The 15594-nt window shown below is 50.9% G+C and overlaps 2 protein-coding genes and 1 non-coding gene across 4 annotated transcripts in view; 1 reads left to right on the top strand and 2 right to left on the bottom strand.

Moving 5' to 3' along the window:
• Positions 1-4389: 4389 nt before the first annotated feature.
• ATG12 (autophagy related 12) lies at positions 4390-14572 on the bottom strand. 2 transcript variants are annotated; one of them, XM_062189289.1, is made up of 4 exons: positions 14376-14572; positions 11087-11223; positions 5592-5654; positions 4390-4719 (listed from the first exon to the last, which is right to left on the bottom strand). In XM_062189289.1, the coding sequence occupies exons 1-4, from the start codon at positions 14536-14538 to the stop codon at positions 4660-4662; spliced, it is 423 nt and encodes a 140-aa protein (XP_062045273.1). In that variant the 5' UTR covers positions 14539-14572; the 3' UTR covers positions 4390-4659. The 2 variants fall into 2 exon arrangements, with proteins under 2 accessions (XP_062045273.1, XP_062045274.1); XM_062189290.1 differs by lacking the exons at positions 4390-4719; positions 11087-11223 and having other exon boundaries at positions 5593-5654; positions 14376-14552.
• LOC133758955 (small nucleolar RNA SNORA57) lies at positions 4952-5088 on the bottom strand. Its single transcript, XR_009865852.1, has one exon. It is a non-coding gene; the product is annotated as a small nucleolar RNA SNORA57 (small nucleolar RNA).
• A 386-nt stretch (positions 14573-14958) lies between the features above and the next one.
• AP3S1 (adaptor related protein complex 3 subunit sigma 1) overlaps positions 14959-15594 on the top strand; it is a 61034-nt gene continuing 60398 nt past the window's right edge. Inside the window, exon 1 of the mRNA XM_062189288.1 lies at positions 14959-15098. Coding sequence (XP_062045272.1) covers positions 15030-15098 — 69 coding nt within the window. The 5' untranslated portion in view covers positions 14959-15029. The remainder of the gene's footprint in view (positions 15099-15594) is intronic.

Here is a 15594-nt window from a genome sequence, read left to right as displayed (position 1 = left end):
CTCCCCTGTCACTGGCATTATAGGCTCTATTTCTTAAGTAGAATGCCAAGATGTACTGAGTAGTTCTACATTCTGAAATGCTCTGGGATATGACCAAAGCGTTAAAGAGACATTGGTATGGGAGCCAGTGTGTGCAACACAGGCATCCCATATGGGTGCTGGATTGAGTCCTGGCTGCTCCATTTCCAACCCAGCTCCCTGCTGATATGCCTGGGAAAACAGCAGAGGATGGCTGGACTACTTGGGCCCCTGCACCCACATGGGAGACTTTGGGCTGGCCTAGCCTTGGCCATTGTGGTCAGATGGGGAGTGAACCAGAGGATGAAAGCTCGCTCTCTCCCTTTAACTCTGCCTTTCAAATAGGTAAATCTTGCGAGATGGACGGCCAGCCACTGGTATGGGGGCAGACATCTAGAAAAAGGAACTAGACTCATTAGAGGTCTGGAGAGACTAACCATGTACACCGACCTGCCCAACCACCTGACACCTGTTCAAGAGCACTGCTCACCTAAGTCACTGTTCTTGTGGCTTACATTTAGTGGAAGGAGGGTGGGCCACACCAATGTCCACGGAACACCAATCAGCTAATACAACTCGAGGGGAAGAACACAAATGGCTTTGGCCAAGGAGCTAAAAACCGTAACACACAGTTGGGATTCTGAACGTTCCGAAGGTGAAGCCGTCAGGATTTGCTGATAGACTGGAGCAGCCCAGGACAGGAGTCAAGAAGTCTCATCAGCTGCGAGCGTGCGTTTGCTATTTGGAGGACTCTGGGAACACTGCAGTGGAAATCGGGAGATGAGCTTTTGCACATCTAGGTTCTCTAACTGGGAACAGAGGGCTGGAATGAACAGGCAGGCAGGTTTTGATGCCCTGTAAGGCAGTTCTGTATGAAAACGAGTCATCTCACAACGGATCGGCCCCTCGGGGCTATCGGAAGTCAATCACCTGTCGTACGTGCTACGAGGGGACTTCAGGGAGTTCAGGGGGAAACGGAATGGTTCTGGTGTAAAAAACTTGAAATCCAGCCAGCTTTTTCCTATCACACATTTCCCACAAGATTTCTGAAGACTTGTATTTGCTGTGATGATATAAAGGATCTATGGGAGGTGACTCATTGGAATTCTTCTCACTTGGGATTCAGACTCAAAATTCAACTCTAAAAGCTCAAGATATAAATTCGGACTTGAGACCCTGCCCCCTCCTCCCAACCAGAATGAGTGTCCCAGGAACAGGGGTTTTAGCGGTCTTACATCAGCTCGAGCACACAGAGGGCCAGAGGGCTCTCCTACGTCAATGAACAAGTGGACTTTGCACTGTTTCGAGTTTGTGCTGGATAATGTCCAGCTGCACCCGGTTCGTGCACCGTTCACCAATACACCAGGGCTTATTTCTCCACAACCTGGCCAAGCGCAAGACTTATACTTTTATCATTAATGATAGATTATAACCATAGGGTTTTTGTTTCTTTTCTTTTCTTTTGACAGGCAGAGTGGATAGTGAGAGAGAGAGAGAGAGAGAGAGAGAGAGAGAGAGAGAGAGAGAAAGTTCTTCCTTTTTGCTGTTGGTTCACCCTCCAATGGCCGCTGCGGCCGGCACATCGCGCTGATCCAAAGCCAGGAGCCAGGTGCTTCTCCTGTCTTTTATGCGGGTGCAGGGCCCAAGCACTTGGGCCATCCTCCACTGCCTTCCCGGGCCATAGCAGAGGGGCAATTGGGATAGAATCCAGTGCCCCAACCGGAACTAGAACCTGGTGTGCCGGCACCGCAAGGCGGAGGATTAGCCTGTTAAGCCACGGCACCGGCCAGGGTTTTTGTTTCTTAATAACAGGGTTTTTCATGCATTCTTGGCCACTTGTTTTTTGAATTGTGCTTTCTCAACACAGAAGGCATCCTTCATCCATTGCTAACATTTTCTACTACCTTCTGTCGTACAAACACTTGAATTAGGAAGTGTGTTTGGCCCAGCAGCTACATGCAGGCTGGGAGGCTTGCATCCCCTATGCCAGTGTCTGGCTTAAGTCCTGGCTCTGCTGATTTCTGCTTCCTACTAATGTGCACACTGGGAGGCACAAGTGACGCTCAAGTAGTTGGGCCTCTGCGACCCACACCGGAGACCAAGACTGAGTTCCCAGCCCTAGGTGCTGTGCGCATTCTGAGTGAACCAGCAGATGGAAGCTCTCTGCTTCTCAAATAAGTAAATAAATTACACATTTTCCTTTACACTTTGCCAATTGTATTTAATTCATTCACTCCACAAAAGTAACATTACTGATCACAGGTACTCACAGATACACATTATGTACCCAGAAATAAGACTAAACTGGCTGATTTCTGAATACTTTCCATTAGTGGCTGACACCTGACTTCCAAGTGCCAGGAGCTTGTCCAGCACACCTTAACTCCCAGAAAATGAAGCGAAAGCTGCATGGCAGGTAATCTTCCTTTTCATATTCCTTTAACACCTAAAGCCTTCCCAACTTTGGGTGATACATAACCGAACTGACAAATGTTATTTAATCTGAGGCATATTACGAACTTCTAGTTTTCTCACTTGATTACAGAAGGTGATGATACCACAGGTTTCTTTTAGGGTCAAAACTTGTAGAAATCAGAGATTCCAGGATATATGCAATCTTATTTTGATACAGATAAAACTTTCTTAACTTACCTTATGCCCTAGACATGTGGAACTCATTTAAGTCCTTGGCATATTTTAAAAGATGAAAGCATAATATATATTTTTAAAGATTTATTTATTTATTTGAAAGTCAGAGTTACACAGAGAGGAGAAAAAGAGTGACAGAGGTCTTCCATCCGCTGGTTCACTCCCCAGATGGCTGCAACAGCCAGAGCTACGTTGATCCAAAGCTAAGAGCCAGGAGCTTCCTCCTGGTCTCCCACGTAGGTACAGGGGCCCACGGGCTTGGGCCATCTTCCACTGCTTTCCCAGGCCATAGTAAAGAACTGGACTGGAAGTGGAGCAGCCGGGACTAGAACCGGTGACCATATGAGATGCCGATGCCACAGGCGGAGGATTAACCTACTGTGCCATGGCACCAGCCCACTAATCTTAGCTTTAATAAGTTAACAAGCTATTTTGGTCAAATAGAATAATTAAATTGATGTTAAAATTTCAAACTCAAGATTTCTGGTTGTTGAGGTAGTAAGTATTCTATCATCATATTCTATTTCACACCGGCAGCAAACATACAAACTCAACAAACTTTTGCTGTTTCTTAAATATCTATGCATATAATAAATTCACCTCCTTCAGTAAACTCTAAGTCGACAAAAAGTAGGGAACGGATTCCTCCTATATCCAACTTACTTGACTTCAAGATACATTTTCCAGGTTTTCTTTCAACTTACATATATACAAATCTGTTTCCTAATCTCGTAACTTTGCACATTCTGCGTGTCAGTATTATCCCACTCTGACCACCGGCTGTATGAATTTACCATAGAGAGACACTGGTATATAAGGAACCAAGAATTTACGGTCTGGGGCAGACAAGAACTCCACAGTGATCACCACAAAGGGCACTGTGCATCGCATGCCTCTGGTGCTAATGTGAGGCTGAACTACAGCCAGGATGGCGCTCTGGAACTGAAAATCCCATCATGCCTACCACTGCCTTTGAAAAAGATACTTGGGATTCCAGCACATTAAGATCCCACTTGAACACTGCATTCAATTTCCAAGAATGCTTTACAAAAAATACAACAAACACAACAGAAAAAGATGAACTCTCACATGGAGCCATTACCAGTTGATAGTATCAGTAAAAGCAGTGCTCTAGGGGTGACAGGAAGCTAAGGTCCAATTATTCTTCCAGGGCTTTCAATGTGGAAAACGCACTTGGAAACACTCAAGGGTGCTCTGACTGCTGCATAAAGACACAGTCCGAGTCAATGCTGCAGTTATACCACAGGGACCCAGGAACCACTCAGACAGGACTGACAGCACTTGGGTGACTCAGTCCAGAATTCACAGAATTCCTGTTTCCTAATATAATAAGTACATTTTGCATATTCCCTCAAACAGTCTTCCAGTCAACGTGCCTGTTCCCCTAGCTAGCTGTTTGCTAGAACTTAGCAAGAACCACCCTGTCCTCTGTCACCACCTGGCAAAGATGTGAACCCACACTGCCAAACCTTTTCTGCCAGCCGGGCTGCCCCCTGCTGGACTATGGAAGGTATTCCACCAGCAGGTCAATGAAGCTGTTGAGCAAATAACATGGTAGACATAAAAAAGTTAACATTCCACCCCAAACTGAGGTTTCCTGAATAATGAGAGAAAGCAATTCCCTAGGAAATGAACTTACTACGAAAAAACCAGCAGGGCCTTTCTCCAAGGGGACAATTTCAGTCACTCGAGACACAGCAATGAAGAACCTTGCAACATCTTAATCTCCTTTTCTACGTTGAAGGCAGATCAGAAGCCACAACAGTCGTGATGGGTGGAGCAAGGGGCACACTCTTGTCAGTCTTTTAGGATGGTCAGTGCATCACCCTGGTCACATCTTCCTGAGTCCACCCAATCTACGGCCCTTTTTATGCTTAAACTAGGGTCCCAGGAGAGGCATGCTGGGCAGGCCACAGAGCCGATTCCCCTGCGCGAAGTCCCTTTACGTAGTAAGCTGTTTCCCGCTGTGGTTCATCCCCACGCCTGCGACTTGCAGTAATGCAGGACCAGTTTGCCATCACTGCCGAAACACTACAAAAAGAAAAAAGACAAATAAAAAAAGAACAAATCAAGCTCAACTGTTGTTATGGGTTGAAACAAAAAAAATTATGAGTACCCTAAATATCCACATATGGATGCTACCTGTGTTACGAGACTACTACTTCCAAAAGATGCCTCTTCATATCAGAAACATCTAATTACGGTAATATTTAATGCAAACCTGTAGGAACTGGTTTACAGAATTTAGTAATCCTTTTTTTTGCCCTGTCTCACTGCTCGAGGACAGAACTGGCGAATGGGAAGCAGCTGGCACGGAAGACGTGTCGCCAAGGGGACTGGAGCCCTTTTCTGCACACGGTGGGGAGCGGATCTCAGGCCCGGCCCCGCAAGAAAAGGAGGGTGCCAGCGGAACCAGGACCTCCTTGCTCACCGCCCTCTGAGAGCCACACTTTCACCCTAACTTCCCGATACGTGACCATAATGTATACATTTTTATTTGGTTCTGGTAGTGGTGCTTTTACATTCTAATGACTACCATTAAATTCCACAGCTGAGGGACAAAACTGTTCTTAGACACTTCGCTCATTTGAGGCAGATCTGGACTATGGGTTATGTGAACACCGTGGAAGAGACCAGATGGAGAAAAAGGACATCCTACTTTCCAAGAAGAAATGTGGCTCTGAAGAATAATTCATTCCTTGAATCTTCCATCACTGTATAATTTACTAAGATCCTGGTATGTACAAGGTGTCGAGAGAACGGAGAACAAGTCCCCTCTTCCTTCCTTGGTAATGAATGGCATGCCGGTTACTCGAGACTCGACTTCACACCGCTCACTAGCTGCAGTACCCACACAGCACTGGTTGCACACCCCGACTCAGACAGACACAGTAACTGTTTACCTCATACAGAGTTCCAACTTCTTGGTCTGGGGAAGGAGCAAAGGACTGGTTCACATAAATAAACTACAAAAAAGAAAAAAGAGAGACTTATTTGTAATGCCGTCTTGACAAAGCTGCATTTTCTGGGTTTCAATCAGCCAGCTGTCTTCAACCGTTTTCAGACTGAAGGAAGTCTCCCAAAACTCTTAATTTCCTCCAACAATTTCTTTCCTCAAGAGCAATAATAGAATTTTTATTCCCAACATTTTATAATTTTTTTCAAGCGCCTTTTGGAGGTTATTTAATAAATTACAAAAGAATGTTCTGACCAATAATTAGAGACAGAATTTCTTCTAACAAAATTTCACACGCAGCCAAAAACCAACAAAAAGCATAAAAAAAGAGAATGAGCACCTTTTCCCTGGGTAGTTTATGACACACACACCTCACTGTCTGAACCTCCAAGGCCCTTTCAGGCTGGGTGCTACTCCAGCCCTCATCACTTGCAGGCAAATGAAGGAGGAGATGGTAACGCACCTGAAGCCTAGGGTCCTCACAACCTCAACCTTGTTCTTTAACTGCTGCTCAACGTTTCAGCTTAGCAGCTTTCTACTAAAATACGCCTATTATTTAAAATTCCAGAAGACACTAAAACAAAAAGCGTCCACTTGGCTCTAGATTTTCATTTTGGAAAACAAAGCTTTATTTGCAGGGAACATGTTCACTTTCCCTTTTATACCTGTAATCAACCTCTGAGACTAAATGTGCTGGGTCGAGGGACTGCAATACGGTGGGCTGAAGTGCCGCCCAGGATGCTGGCATCCCATGCTGAGGTGCCTGGGAGGTGCAGCTGGTGGCTCAAGCATCTGAGTCCCCCAGCCCTTCTGGGAGACCTGAGCTCCTGGCTGCAGCCTGGCTTGGCCCTGGCTACTTGGGGAGTGAATCAGTGGATGGAAGATCTGTCCCTCCATCTCTTAAATAATAAGAAAAAACAAAAAACAAAAAACCTCTCTACCCATCTAGCTGTATCTCCTGGTTTAACATAGAGCAAAAAAAGAAGGAAACAGTACCACAACAGTTGACTGACAGATATGGCCAATTACTACTACTTACACCTCTTGTAATCACTAGGAAAGATAAAATGAAACTATACAAATGAAGAAATGGTGCCTGATGTATATACTCAATAGATAATTATTGAATATTTTATGCTTAATTATCAATTCACGACTAAGATTAAGTTCTAACATAAAATTTACAGAAACTTAACAGGAAGTAGCAACAGTATACCTTACTATGGCTTTCCTACAATACAGATAAATTTGTGCATCACTACTGACAGTTAATGAGTGAACACAGATGTTATTCTTTTGGTTCCTTGTTCTTTTTTGTAAGATTTATTTATTTGAAAGTAGATTTACAGAGGCAGAAGCAGAGGGGGGGTCTTCCATCCGCTGTCTTCTGGTACCTTTTCACTAAGAAAAATGGCTTCCAGGGACAGTTTTCACTTCAGCAAAGTAAGCGCCTATGATGTGGTGAGAACTGCACACGGCAGGGCAATGGATCACTATGATCCCAGCCCTCAACAAACTTCTGACTTACCAGAAAGGAAGACAAACAGAGAGGTAAGGGGTGGATATGAAGAACGCACCTAACAAGGCACAGGGCAGAGATGTGGCATCAGTAGAGCCTAGCAGAAAGCACAGGGAAGGCTTCCTGGAGGAGGCACCGGCTCATAAACACAAGAAGAGAACCGTGCTCAGGAGATGAAGAAGCTGCACAGGGTCCATGTGGACTAAAGCAGATGGAGAACACCATGGAACTCCATGTGGCTTCGTAACCAAGTCAGCAACCAGAGTGACTGTAACAATGGTAATAAAGAGCAAAGCTGCCGCCTGCGATGCCTACCTCCCTGGTTTAGAAGTCCCTGCTCCACCTTCCACTTCCTGCCAATGCAAACCTTGAGACAGCAGGTGATTGTTCAAACACTAAGGTCCCTGCCACCAACATGGGGGACTCTGAGTTTGGAGATCCTGGAATTGGGATGGCCCTACCCTGGCTGTTGTGCTGTGGGTATTGGGGAAGTGACCCAGTAGTTCTCTCAGCCATCCTCCCCCCGCCAAAAAAAATACGCCACTCAGCACCAGCTAGTCTGAGCTGGAACTGTGCTGTACACTACAAAGCTCCACACAGACGGCACGTTATTATGATCTGTGTTCCACCGAAGGAACCAGCAGTTTTGTTACTTTAAAGTAGATGCAGTTCCCCGGGTTAACCCAACTAAGTTATCTGGACAGAAACTTCCCAACCAGCACAGGAGCAGGAGTCCTAGCTGTAACGGCTCCCCTCTGCCTCTGAGTCACCACCTGTGCTTGCTCCTTCTCTAGCAGATTTCCCACAACGGAGCCCTGGGAATCAAATTCTCCGAGCTCCTGCACATCGCCAAGAGCTTGTGCCCTGATTAAAGTTGGTTTTGGGGGCCAGCATCGTGGCGTAGTGGGTCAAGCTGCCGCCTGCAATGCTCACATCCCATCTAGGTGCCAGTTCCAACCCCAGCTCCTCCACTTCCAATCCAGCTCCTGCTAACGTGCCTGGGAAAGCAGCAGAAGATGCCCCCAAACCCCCAGGCCCCTGAACCCACATGGAAGACCTGGCAGAAGCTCCTGGCTTTGGCCTGCCCATTGCAGCCATTTGAGGAGTGAATCAACAGATGGAAGATCTGTCTCTGTAACTCTTTAAAAAACTGCTCATTCTGGTCTTGTTCTTTTTTCCTGTAACATTAACAGAGTATGTTATTTGACCTTGATGTTCCCCTCAACTCTAACAATGAGGTGGGTTAGGCTGGCTTTTCTGACCTAACAGAGCTGCTCCTGCTGTTTTCTTGAGTAGTGATCAGGAATATACAGGCTCTGCTACAGCTCCGGCCATCGGGTCCTTCTTTCCCCCTCCTACCTTGCGTCCCTACCCCATTCAATTCTGATATAATTTCCCAGGTTCTCTTCAGTACGAGGCCCTCTTAACCCTACTGAGTGTATTCTGAAAGCTCTCAGGGTTAGGCTGCTGGAACTGCTCAGGCCCCGCGTGCCAGAGTACGCCCTTGAGCCGCCCGAGGACAAAAACCCTGCCAGCTCCAGCTGCCATCCTTCCGTGGGGCCACCACCGTGCTGTGCGGTGAGGACCTGGGAGCTCATCTGAGGTTCTCCACTCCCCAGTGCTGTCAGATGCCAACTCTGTGGCCTGCTGCTGCTGCTAGCACTGACCCAACACCTGGGCTGTCCTGCAGCGGTGGGCGGCTGTCCTCACCAACTGTGGTGTTTCGAAGACCTTGCCGCCCAATTCTGTAAGGCTCATCAATACCAACCACGGGTCTCTGGTCTTGCTATCCAGTGGATGAGGTTTTTTTTTTTTTTTTTTTTGCAAATTCAAGAGTCAACGACACCTTCTGACACCAGTATTTTCCCTGAATTCTTAGTAATACGTTTCCGTAACATCCACTTTGCTAAAATAATGTGGGAAGAGCTAGACAAAAGAAGATGTGAGCTCTAGCTTCATCTAGGAAAGTGATGTAAGTCTTTTTTTGCTTCCTACTGCTTTTATGTGGGAAAGGATCATCAACTTTATTATGGTTTATTTCAAAGCACAAGAATCCCATTTCTCACAACACCGGCCCCGACATCCCTTCCTCCTCCACTTTCCTCCCTCACTCCTTGTGCTTCATCTTCACTACAGTGACACAGCCACGGCTCCCTTCTCTCCCCTCTCATCAGCCGGCACTGCAGAGAAAGTCCTCAGCTACTGAGGGCTGAGCTGCCTCACGCGTGTCGATGACGCCAAGATCTGCTGCTCAGCTGACAGTCCCCTGTAATTAACTCTACATGACATTCACTGAACATCACAAGGGAGATGCTCACATCTAAAACACAAATATTCCCAAAGTTTACCAGAACGACCTTCCCTGCAGGCCTGCTGCTTCATGCTATTCCTGCCTCTAGCTCTAGTGCCCAACCCACCTTGCATTTACTTTTCCACCGATGTTCCTGCTGAGACAGCCACTGATAGCCAAACTCTTCCATCGGAGTCAGCTCCTTGCTTCTCACTGACAAGATAGACTTCAAACGCTTTCAGCATTAATACCTGGCATGCTCATTTTAACCCACTACTGCTGTGTTCACCAGCAAATACATCCCTCTCATGGTTACACATACAAATTTATTTGTATTTTTAGGCCGGCGCCGTGGCTCGACAGGCTAATCCTCCGCCTTGCGGCGCCGGCACACCGGGTTCTAGTCCCGGTTGGGGCGCCGGATTCTATCCCGGTTGCCCCTCTTCCAGGCCAGCTCTCTGCCGTGGCCCGGGAGTGCAGTGAAGGATGGCCCAAGTCCTTGGGCCCTGCACCCGCATGGGAGACCAGGAGAAGCACCTGGCTCCTGGCTTCGGATCAGCGCAACGCGCCGGCCACAGCGGCCATTGGAGGGTGAACCAATGGCAAAAAGGAAGACCTTTCTCTCTGTCTCTCTCTCTCACTATCCACTCTGCCTGTCAAAAAAAAATTTATTTGTATTTTTAAAATACTTTTTGGTTCTTCAATTGCCTAGCCACTCATATGCTATCTATAGCAATACTGTGCAAGGCTGCCATCTGTCTGAAGACAAAGGTATCTCACACACAGTTTCAATTTAACTGTTGCCAAAATACCAAACACAGTCATGTATCACATGATGGTGCTTCCTCAACAAAGAACCCCCTGGGAAACGGTGGTTCTGTAAGATTACACTGCCTAGTGGTGTTACAGCTGTCTTGGTCTGTATATGCACACTCTATAATGTCCTCGTGACAACAGGATCACCCACTCATACTTTTTGCAGAATATGTCCCCATTGCTAAAAAGGATGCATGATGGGACATGGAGACATTTTCATTTCCTAGTCAAATAACAAATTGAAGTGACTGGTATGGCATGCCCTCAATCCCGTAGTGCAGTGCCGGGTTCCAGTCCCAGCTCTGCTTCTGATTCTGCTTCCTGCTCACGTGCGCCCCTGGAGACAGCTCAAGGACTGGGTTCCTGCCACCTGAGACGCCGCCTGAGGTCCCGGTCTCTGCAAGGCCCAGCCTCAGCACATGCAAGCAGCTGAGGTGTGAACCAGCAGATGAGGGTGTTCTCTTTCTGGTTCCCTACCTCACCATAAATACAGCTTAATACACCACAAAATGCTTAATGTATGCTACAATACAAAATAACTTCATCGCTTAGCTCTACCATAATACATAGCAAAGACATACTGCTCATCTCAAGAAGAAATGGAAAAAAGTCAACAGTGGAATGAAATAAAGTAAAAACCTTTCCCCAGAAAATCCTTCCATAAAGCACATTACTCCCACCACTAAAAGAGATAAAAGAGCTCAACAAAAGTAACACTCATGGCTCCATATGCATCTGTACATGTAGCAGGTTTGTCTCTGCTGTCTAAGAACTAAAGAAAACTTCTGGAGGAAAACAGTGCCTGCTGGTTTCATACCAACTGTTCTGAGGCCATAAGCTTAAGGAACTTTTTGATGAAATCAATGAGTCCTTGGATGGTTCTTGTTCGCTCTACAGCCCATTTCTTGGTTTTCATAATAGGGGTATCTCCCACAGCCTTCAGCAGGATGTCAACTGTGAAGGTAAAAAGAAAAACAATTACTCACAATTACACTGAAACATCTAAAGAGAGTCTAATAAAAAGGACTACATAAGCATAAACCTATCTATGTTACATATTTATGATAAAAATTTTACAGATGTAAATATTAATATTCTTTATCACCACTTCTTCCCCAGACCCTACCAAAGTTGTCCCCCATGGGGACAATCCTTAAAATGCACTGACGTAACAGCTGATTCCATAAACACAGTCAATAAAAACACGAAGCAGCATTCATATTCATGGTAACAGTCCTGTCAAATAACATCATGGCTTTTTTTCACCTACCAAACCGGTAAAGACATAGAATAGTTCAGACGATACTGCCACTGAGAACACACAATGGCGCCCTTTCTGGAAAGCACACACCAATACCTGTGCCAATATCTGAAGATACACTCTGAACCAATAAGACTTCCAGGAGCGTAGTCTAAGAAAACCTAAGATGCACGAAGATTCACTTAGGAGGAGTTTACCTTCACTGAAGGGTATGTATTTTTTTTTTTTTATAATTAGGAAAAACAGACTTGGTAAATGTAAATACCCAATAAGGATTAAATAAGATAAACACTATGACAGTTTAAATTCTGGCTGCTCATTTGTTCATGCCCTCTCTCTCCCTTTCTCTCTGCGTAACTGCCTTTCAAATAAATAATAAAATACATCTATAAATCCTGACTGTGCCCTTTGTGATACATGTTATCAGGCCTAACCTTTTACTCTCTCCAGGCCAGTTTCTCCATTTGATAATGGCACCTACCTCATGGGCTGTTGTGAGGATTAAATGAGTTAATACATGCTTAGACCTGAATCTAGCACAAAACTCACAACCACATATAAAACCATTGTATCTAAAGTGACATTACAGGCAAACATTATTTGGTTTTATTTACATCTTTCCTAACTATCAAGCCTTCTGCTGTAAACTTTTAAATAAAAGAAAACAGTAAGTTACTGAAAATAAAACACAACGAGGAACCAGAAATAAGTCTGAGAAATCACAAGATTTCAAAGATCCAAGGTACAGATAACACAAACCCAAAGACCAGGAATCTGTCTCATGAAGAAAGTTACTCTCCTTAAATAAGGACAATAAAAAGGGGAATCAACAACGAAATGCAAAACACTGAAATAGAAACCCGTGTTCTGCTGCCCCCTGAGTCAGCTCCATCCTATTAACAGCCTTGCTGCTCTGGTATTCAAAGCTGAGATGTCATGAGTCAGAACTCAATTTATTCGAGTTTACACCTGCCAAGCACCCAGGGCACTGGTTTCTTCCCACTTATCCTTCAGCTCCAGAGCTACTTACTGACCCCAGCTTTAGTCACCTGGGGAAGAGGGAGGCCCTGGAGACAGCAGAGGGGACTCTGTTAGCCAACCCCACACGCCCTGCCCCTGCCTGCTCTGCCCCAGGCATTCCCAGGAGGGGAGGAGCTGCACAGATTAGGAGCTGCACAGCAGGAGCAAGACCCCAGAAGGGTCCTGCTGCACCACAGCCGCTCTTACTCCACAGGCGCTCACTCCTCCAGCAGCCAGACTGCACAGCCCCAGGGACGGTCAGCACCAGCTACTCAGCTCTCCGAGCTGCTACCCGCGGGCGGCTGCTAGGTCACCCCTGGTCACCCTGCCTGCCCCTGGGGAGAACCCAGCCTGCTTCAAAATCCTTTCTTCCTCGACAGAAACCAAGTTTTATACCACAACAGCAAATTCGAAGTCCGTCCCTGCTTATGGTAAATTAGAAGAAAAAACAGGCCACAAGTTCTGTGAGTTCCAGGGCTCTGCTGAAGAAACACCGCGGCGGCTGTCTACAGAAAATATCCCAGTGCACCGCGGGAGAGCGGACGGGATGGACGGGATGGTCCCACGGTCAGGGCCGGGGGTCCGCGGGGCGGGAGGGGCAGGGTCCCCTGGGTCAGGGCCGCACCGGGGGTCCGCGGGGCGGGAGGGGCCGGGTCCCCAGGGTCAGGGCCGCACCGGGGGTCCGCGGGGCGGGAGGGGCCGGGTCCCCAGGGTCAGGGCCATGAAGGGAGTCCGCGGGGCGGGAGGGGCCGGGTCCCCCAGGGTCAGGGCCGCACCGGGGGTCCGCGGGGCGGGAGGGAGCCGGGTCCCCCAGGATCAGGGCCGCGACGGGGGTCCGCGGGGCGGGAGGGGCCGGGTCCCCAGGGTCAGGGCCACACCGGAGTCCGCAGGGCGGGAGGGGGCCGGGTCCCCAGGGTCAGGGCTGTGACGGGAGTCCGCGGGGCGGGAGGGGTCGGGTCCCCAGGGTCAGGGCCTCACCGGGGGTCCGCGGGGCGGGAGGGGCCGGGTCCCCAGGGTCAGGGCCACACCGGGGGTCCGCGGGGCGGGAGGGGGCCGGGTCCCCCAGGATCAGGGCTGCGACGGGGGTCCGCGGGGCGGTTAGGGGCCGGGTCCCCCCGCGTCCAGGCCGCACCAGAGTCCGCAGGGCGGGAGGGGGCCGGGTCCCCCAGCGTCCAGGCCGGACCGGGGGTCCGCAGGGCCGGAAGGGCCGGGTCCCGCCGGAGCGCCGAGGCAACCTGGGCATTGCAGCCCGCTTTCGCGTCTTTCCTGCGGGCAGCTCCCACGCTGCAGGGCGCTCAGGACAGCCCACCCCAGGGCGCCCGCAGCTCGCAGGGGCACGCGAACTCTCGAAGGCCCACCTCGCCTGCAGAGGGCCCACACTCGCAGGGCAGGCAGCGCCTCTGCCTTTACTGTCGCCTTGGCGGTTCTCGCGCTGCGTAAAATTCCAGTTCGGTTTTTCTTTTTGGTGCAAGAAGTGAATTTACGCTCAACCGTGGGACAACCCCAGGGGACGGGTGGAAGGCGGGGATTCTAAGTCTTTTCGCCTTCGATCCTTACTCAGACGATCGCTCCTCGGCCAGGGCGCGGAGCTGCCGAGACCTCAGCCGGCTCGCACCTGCAGACCCGGCGGGCCGGGCCTGGCGCCGAGCCACCGAGCGCCCGAGCGGGCTCCCGCGAGAGGCGCCCCCTCAGAGCGCTCACCGCCTGCCTTCTGACGGGCCCGAACGGACCCCTCTGCATTTCGCTTCTTCATCGGCCTCCACCCCGCAGCCGCACGCGTCTAACCCTCCCACCTCCCTGCCCACAAGCAAGCTCCCCAGGTTACTTTTCTTCTTGGTGTCGCCAGGAGGCTCTTCCGTCCCCGGGGAGACGGCAGCGGAAGAAGGGGGCTCCGGAGTGGCTGTTTCTGGGGAGCCCTCCGGGAGTCCTTCGCCGCCAGCAGCAGCGAGCGGAGGAAGAGGCAGCACAGCCTCCGGCTCCTCCGCCATCTTCCCTGGGCGGAAGCGGGGGCGGAAGTGACGGCTGAGCACGTGCGGGGGGCGGGCCCTGCATGTGGAGTGTCTCAAAGGACGCCCAGCCGCAGGGGAGTCCGACCCGACAGTGGACGTTGGGGTCGCCGGTGAGTCCCCCAAATCGAGCTGTCGCCGGCTCTGACCGTTAATGTCGCGGATAATGTCTACTCCAGAGCGAGACATTCGGGAAGGGGGTCGTGGGTAAAGTCCTCTTGGGCCGCCCAGCGCGCAGACACCCCGCGCCCTGTGGGCCCCGCCCGGTCAATGTTTCCGCTTCCTCGGAGCCAGCCCCGCCCCCGCCCGGCCCCGCCCCGCCGAGGCCCCGCCCCGCGGCCCGGGAGCGCGCGCGCGCGCGTGGCAGGGGGCGGGTGGGGAAGGCTCGCCGGCCAGATCCTGAGGCGAGGCTCGCGCGCCCGCCCCCGCCCCGGCCCCCAGCGCCCACCGGGTCGGCCCGGCCCGGCCCAGCCATGATCAAGGCGATCCTTATCTTCAACAACCACGGGAAGCCGCGGCTCTCCAAGTTCTACCAGCCCTACGTGAGTGTCCGGCCGCCGCGGGCCGAGGGGCAGCCGTTGGCGGCCGCCGCCTCGGAGCGACCCCCTCGGGCGGCGGCGGGCCTGGGGCTCGGGGGCTGCCCGCCTCCGGCCCGCCGCCCCCGGCCTCCGACGTGGCTCCCCGGCCTCCGACGTAGCTCCCCGGCGGCGGCCGCGGGCCCGGCAGGTGCACCGGCCGGCTTCTCTGCTCCCGGGCCGCCCTGGCCTCCGCGCCCGGGGCGGCCTCCTGGGCGTGCGCCCCCGGCCCCGTGCCCAGTGCGGCCTCCTGGGCGTGCGCCTCTGGCCTCCGCGCCCGGGGCGGCCTCCTGGGCGTGCGCCCCCGGCCCCGTGCCGGGGCGGCCTCCTGGGCGTGCGCCCCTGGCCCCGTGCCGGTGCGGCCTCCTGGGCGTGCGCCCCTGGCCTCCGCGCCCGGGGCGGCCTCCTGGGCGTGCGCCCCCGGCCCCGTGCCGGTGCGGCCTCCTGGGCGTGCGCCCCCGGC

The sequence above is a fragment of the Lepus europaeus genome, chromosome 4, assembly GCF_033115175.1.
Source record: "Lepus europaeus isolate LE1 chromosome 4, mLepTim1.pri, whole genome shotgun sequence".
Lineage (NCBI taxonomy): Eukaryota > Metazoa > Chordata > Mammalia > Lagomorpha > Leporidae > Lepus > Lepus europaeus.
The sequence above is the reverse complement of the archived record's forward strand: the minus strand, read 5'-3'. Positions and strand labels throughout refer to the sequence as shown.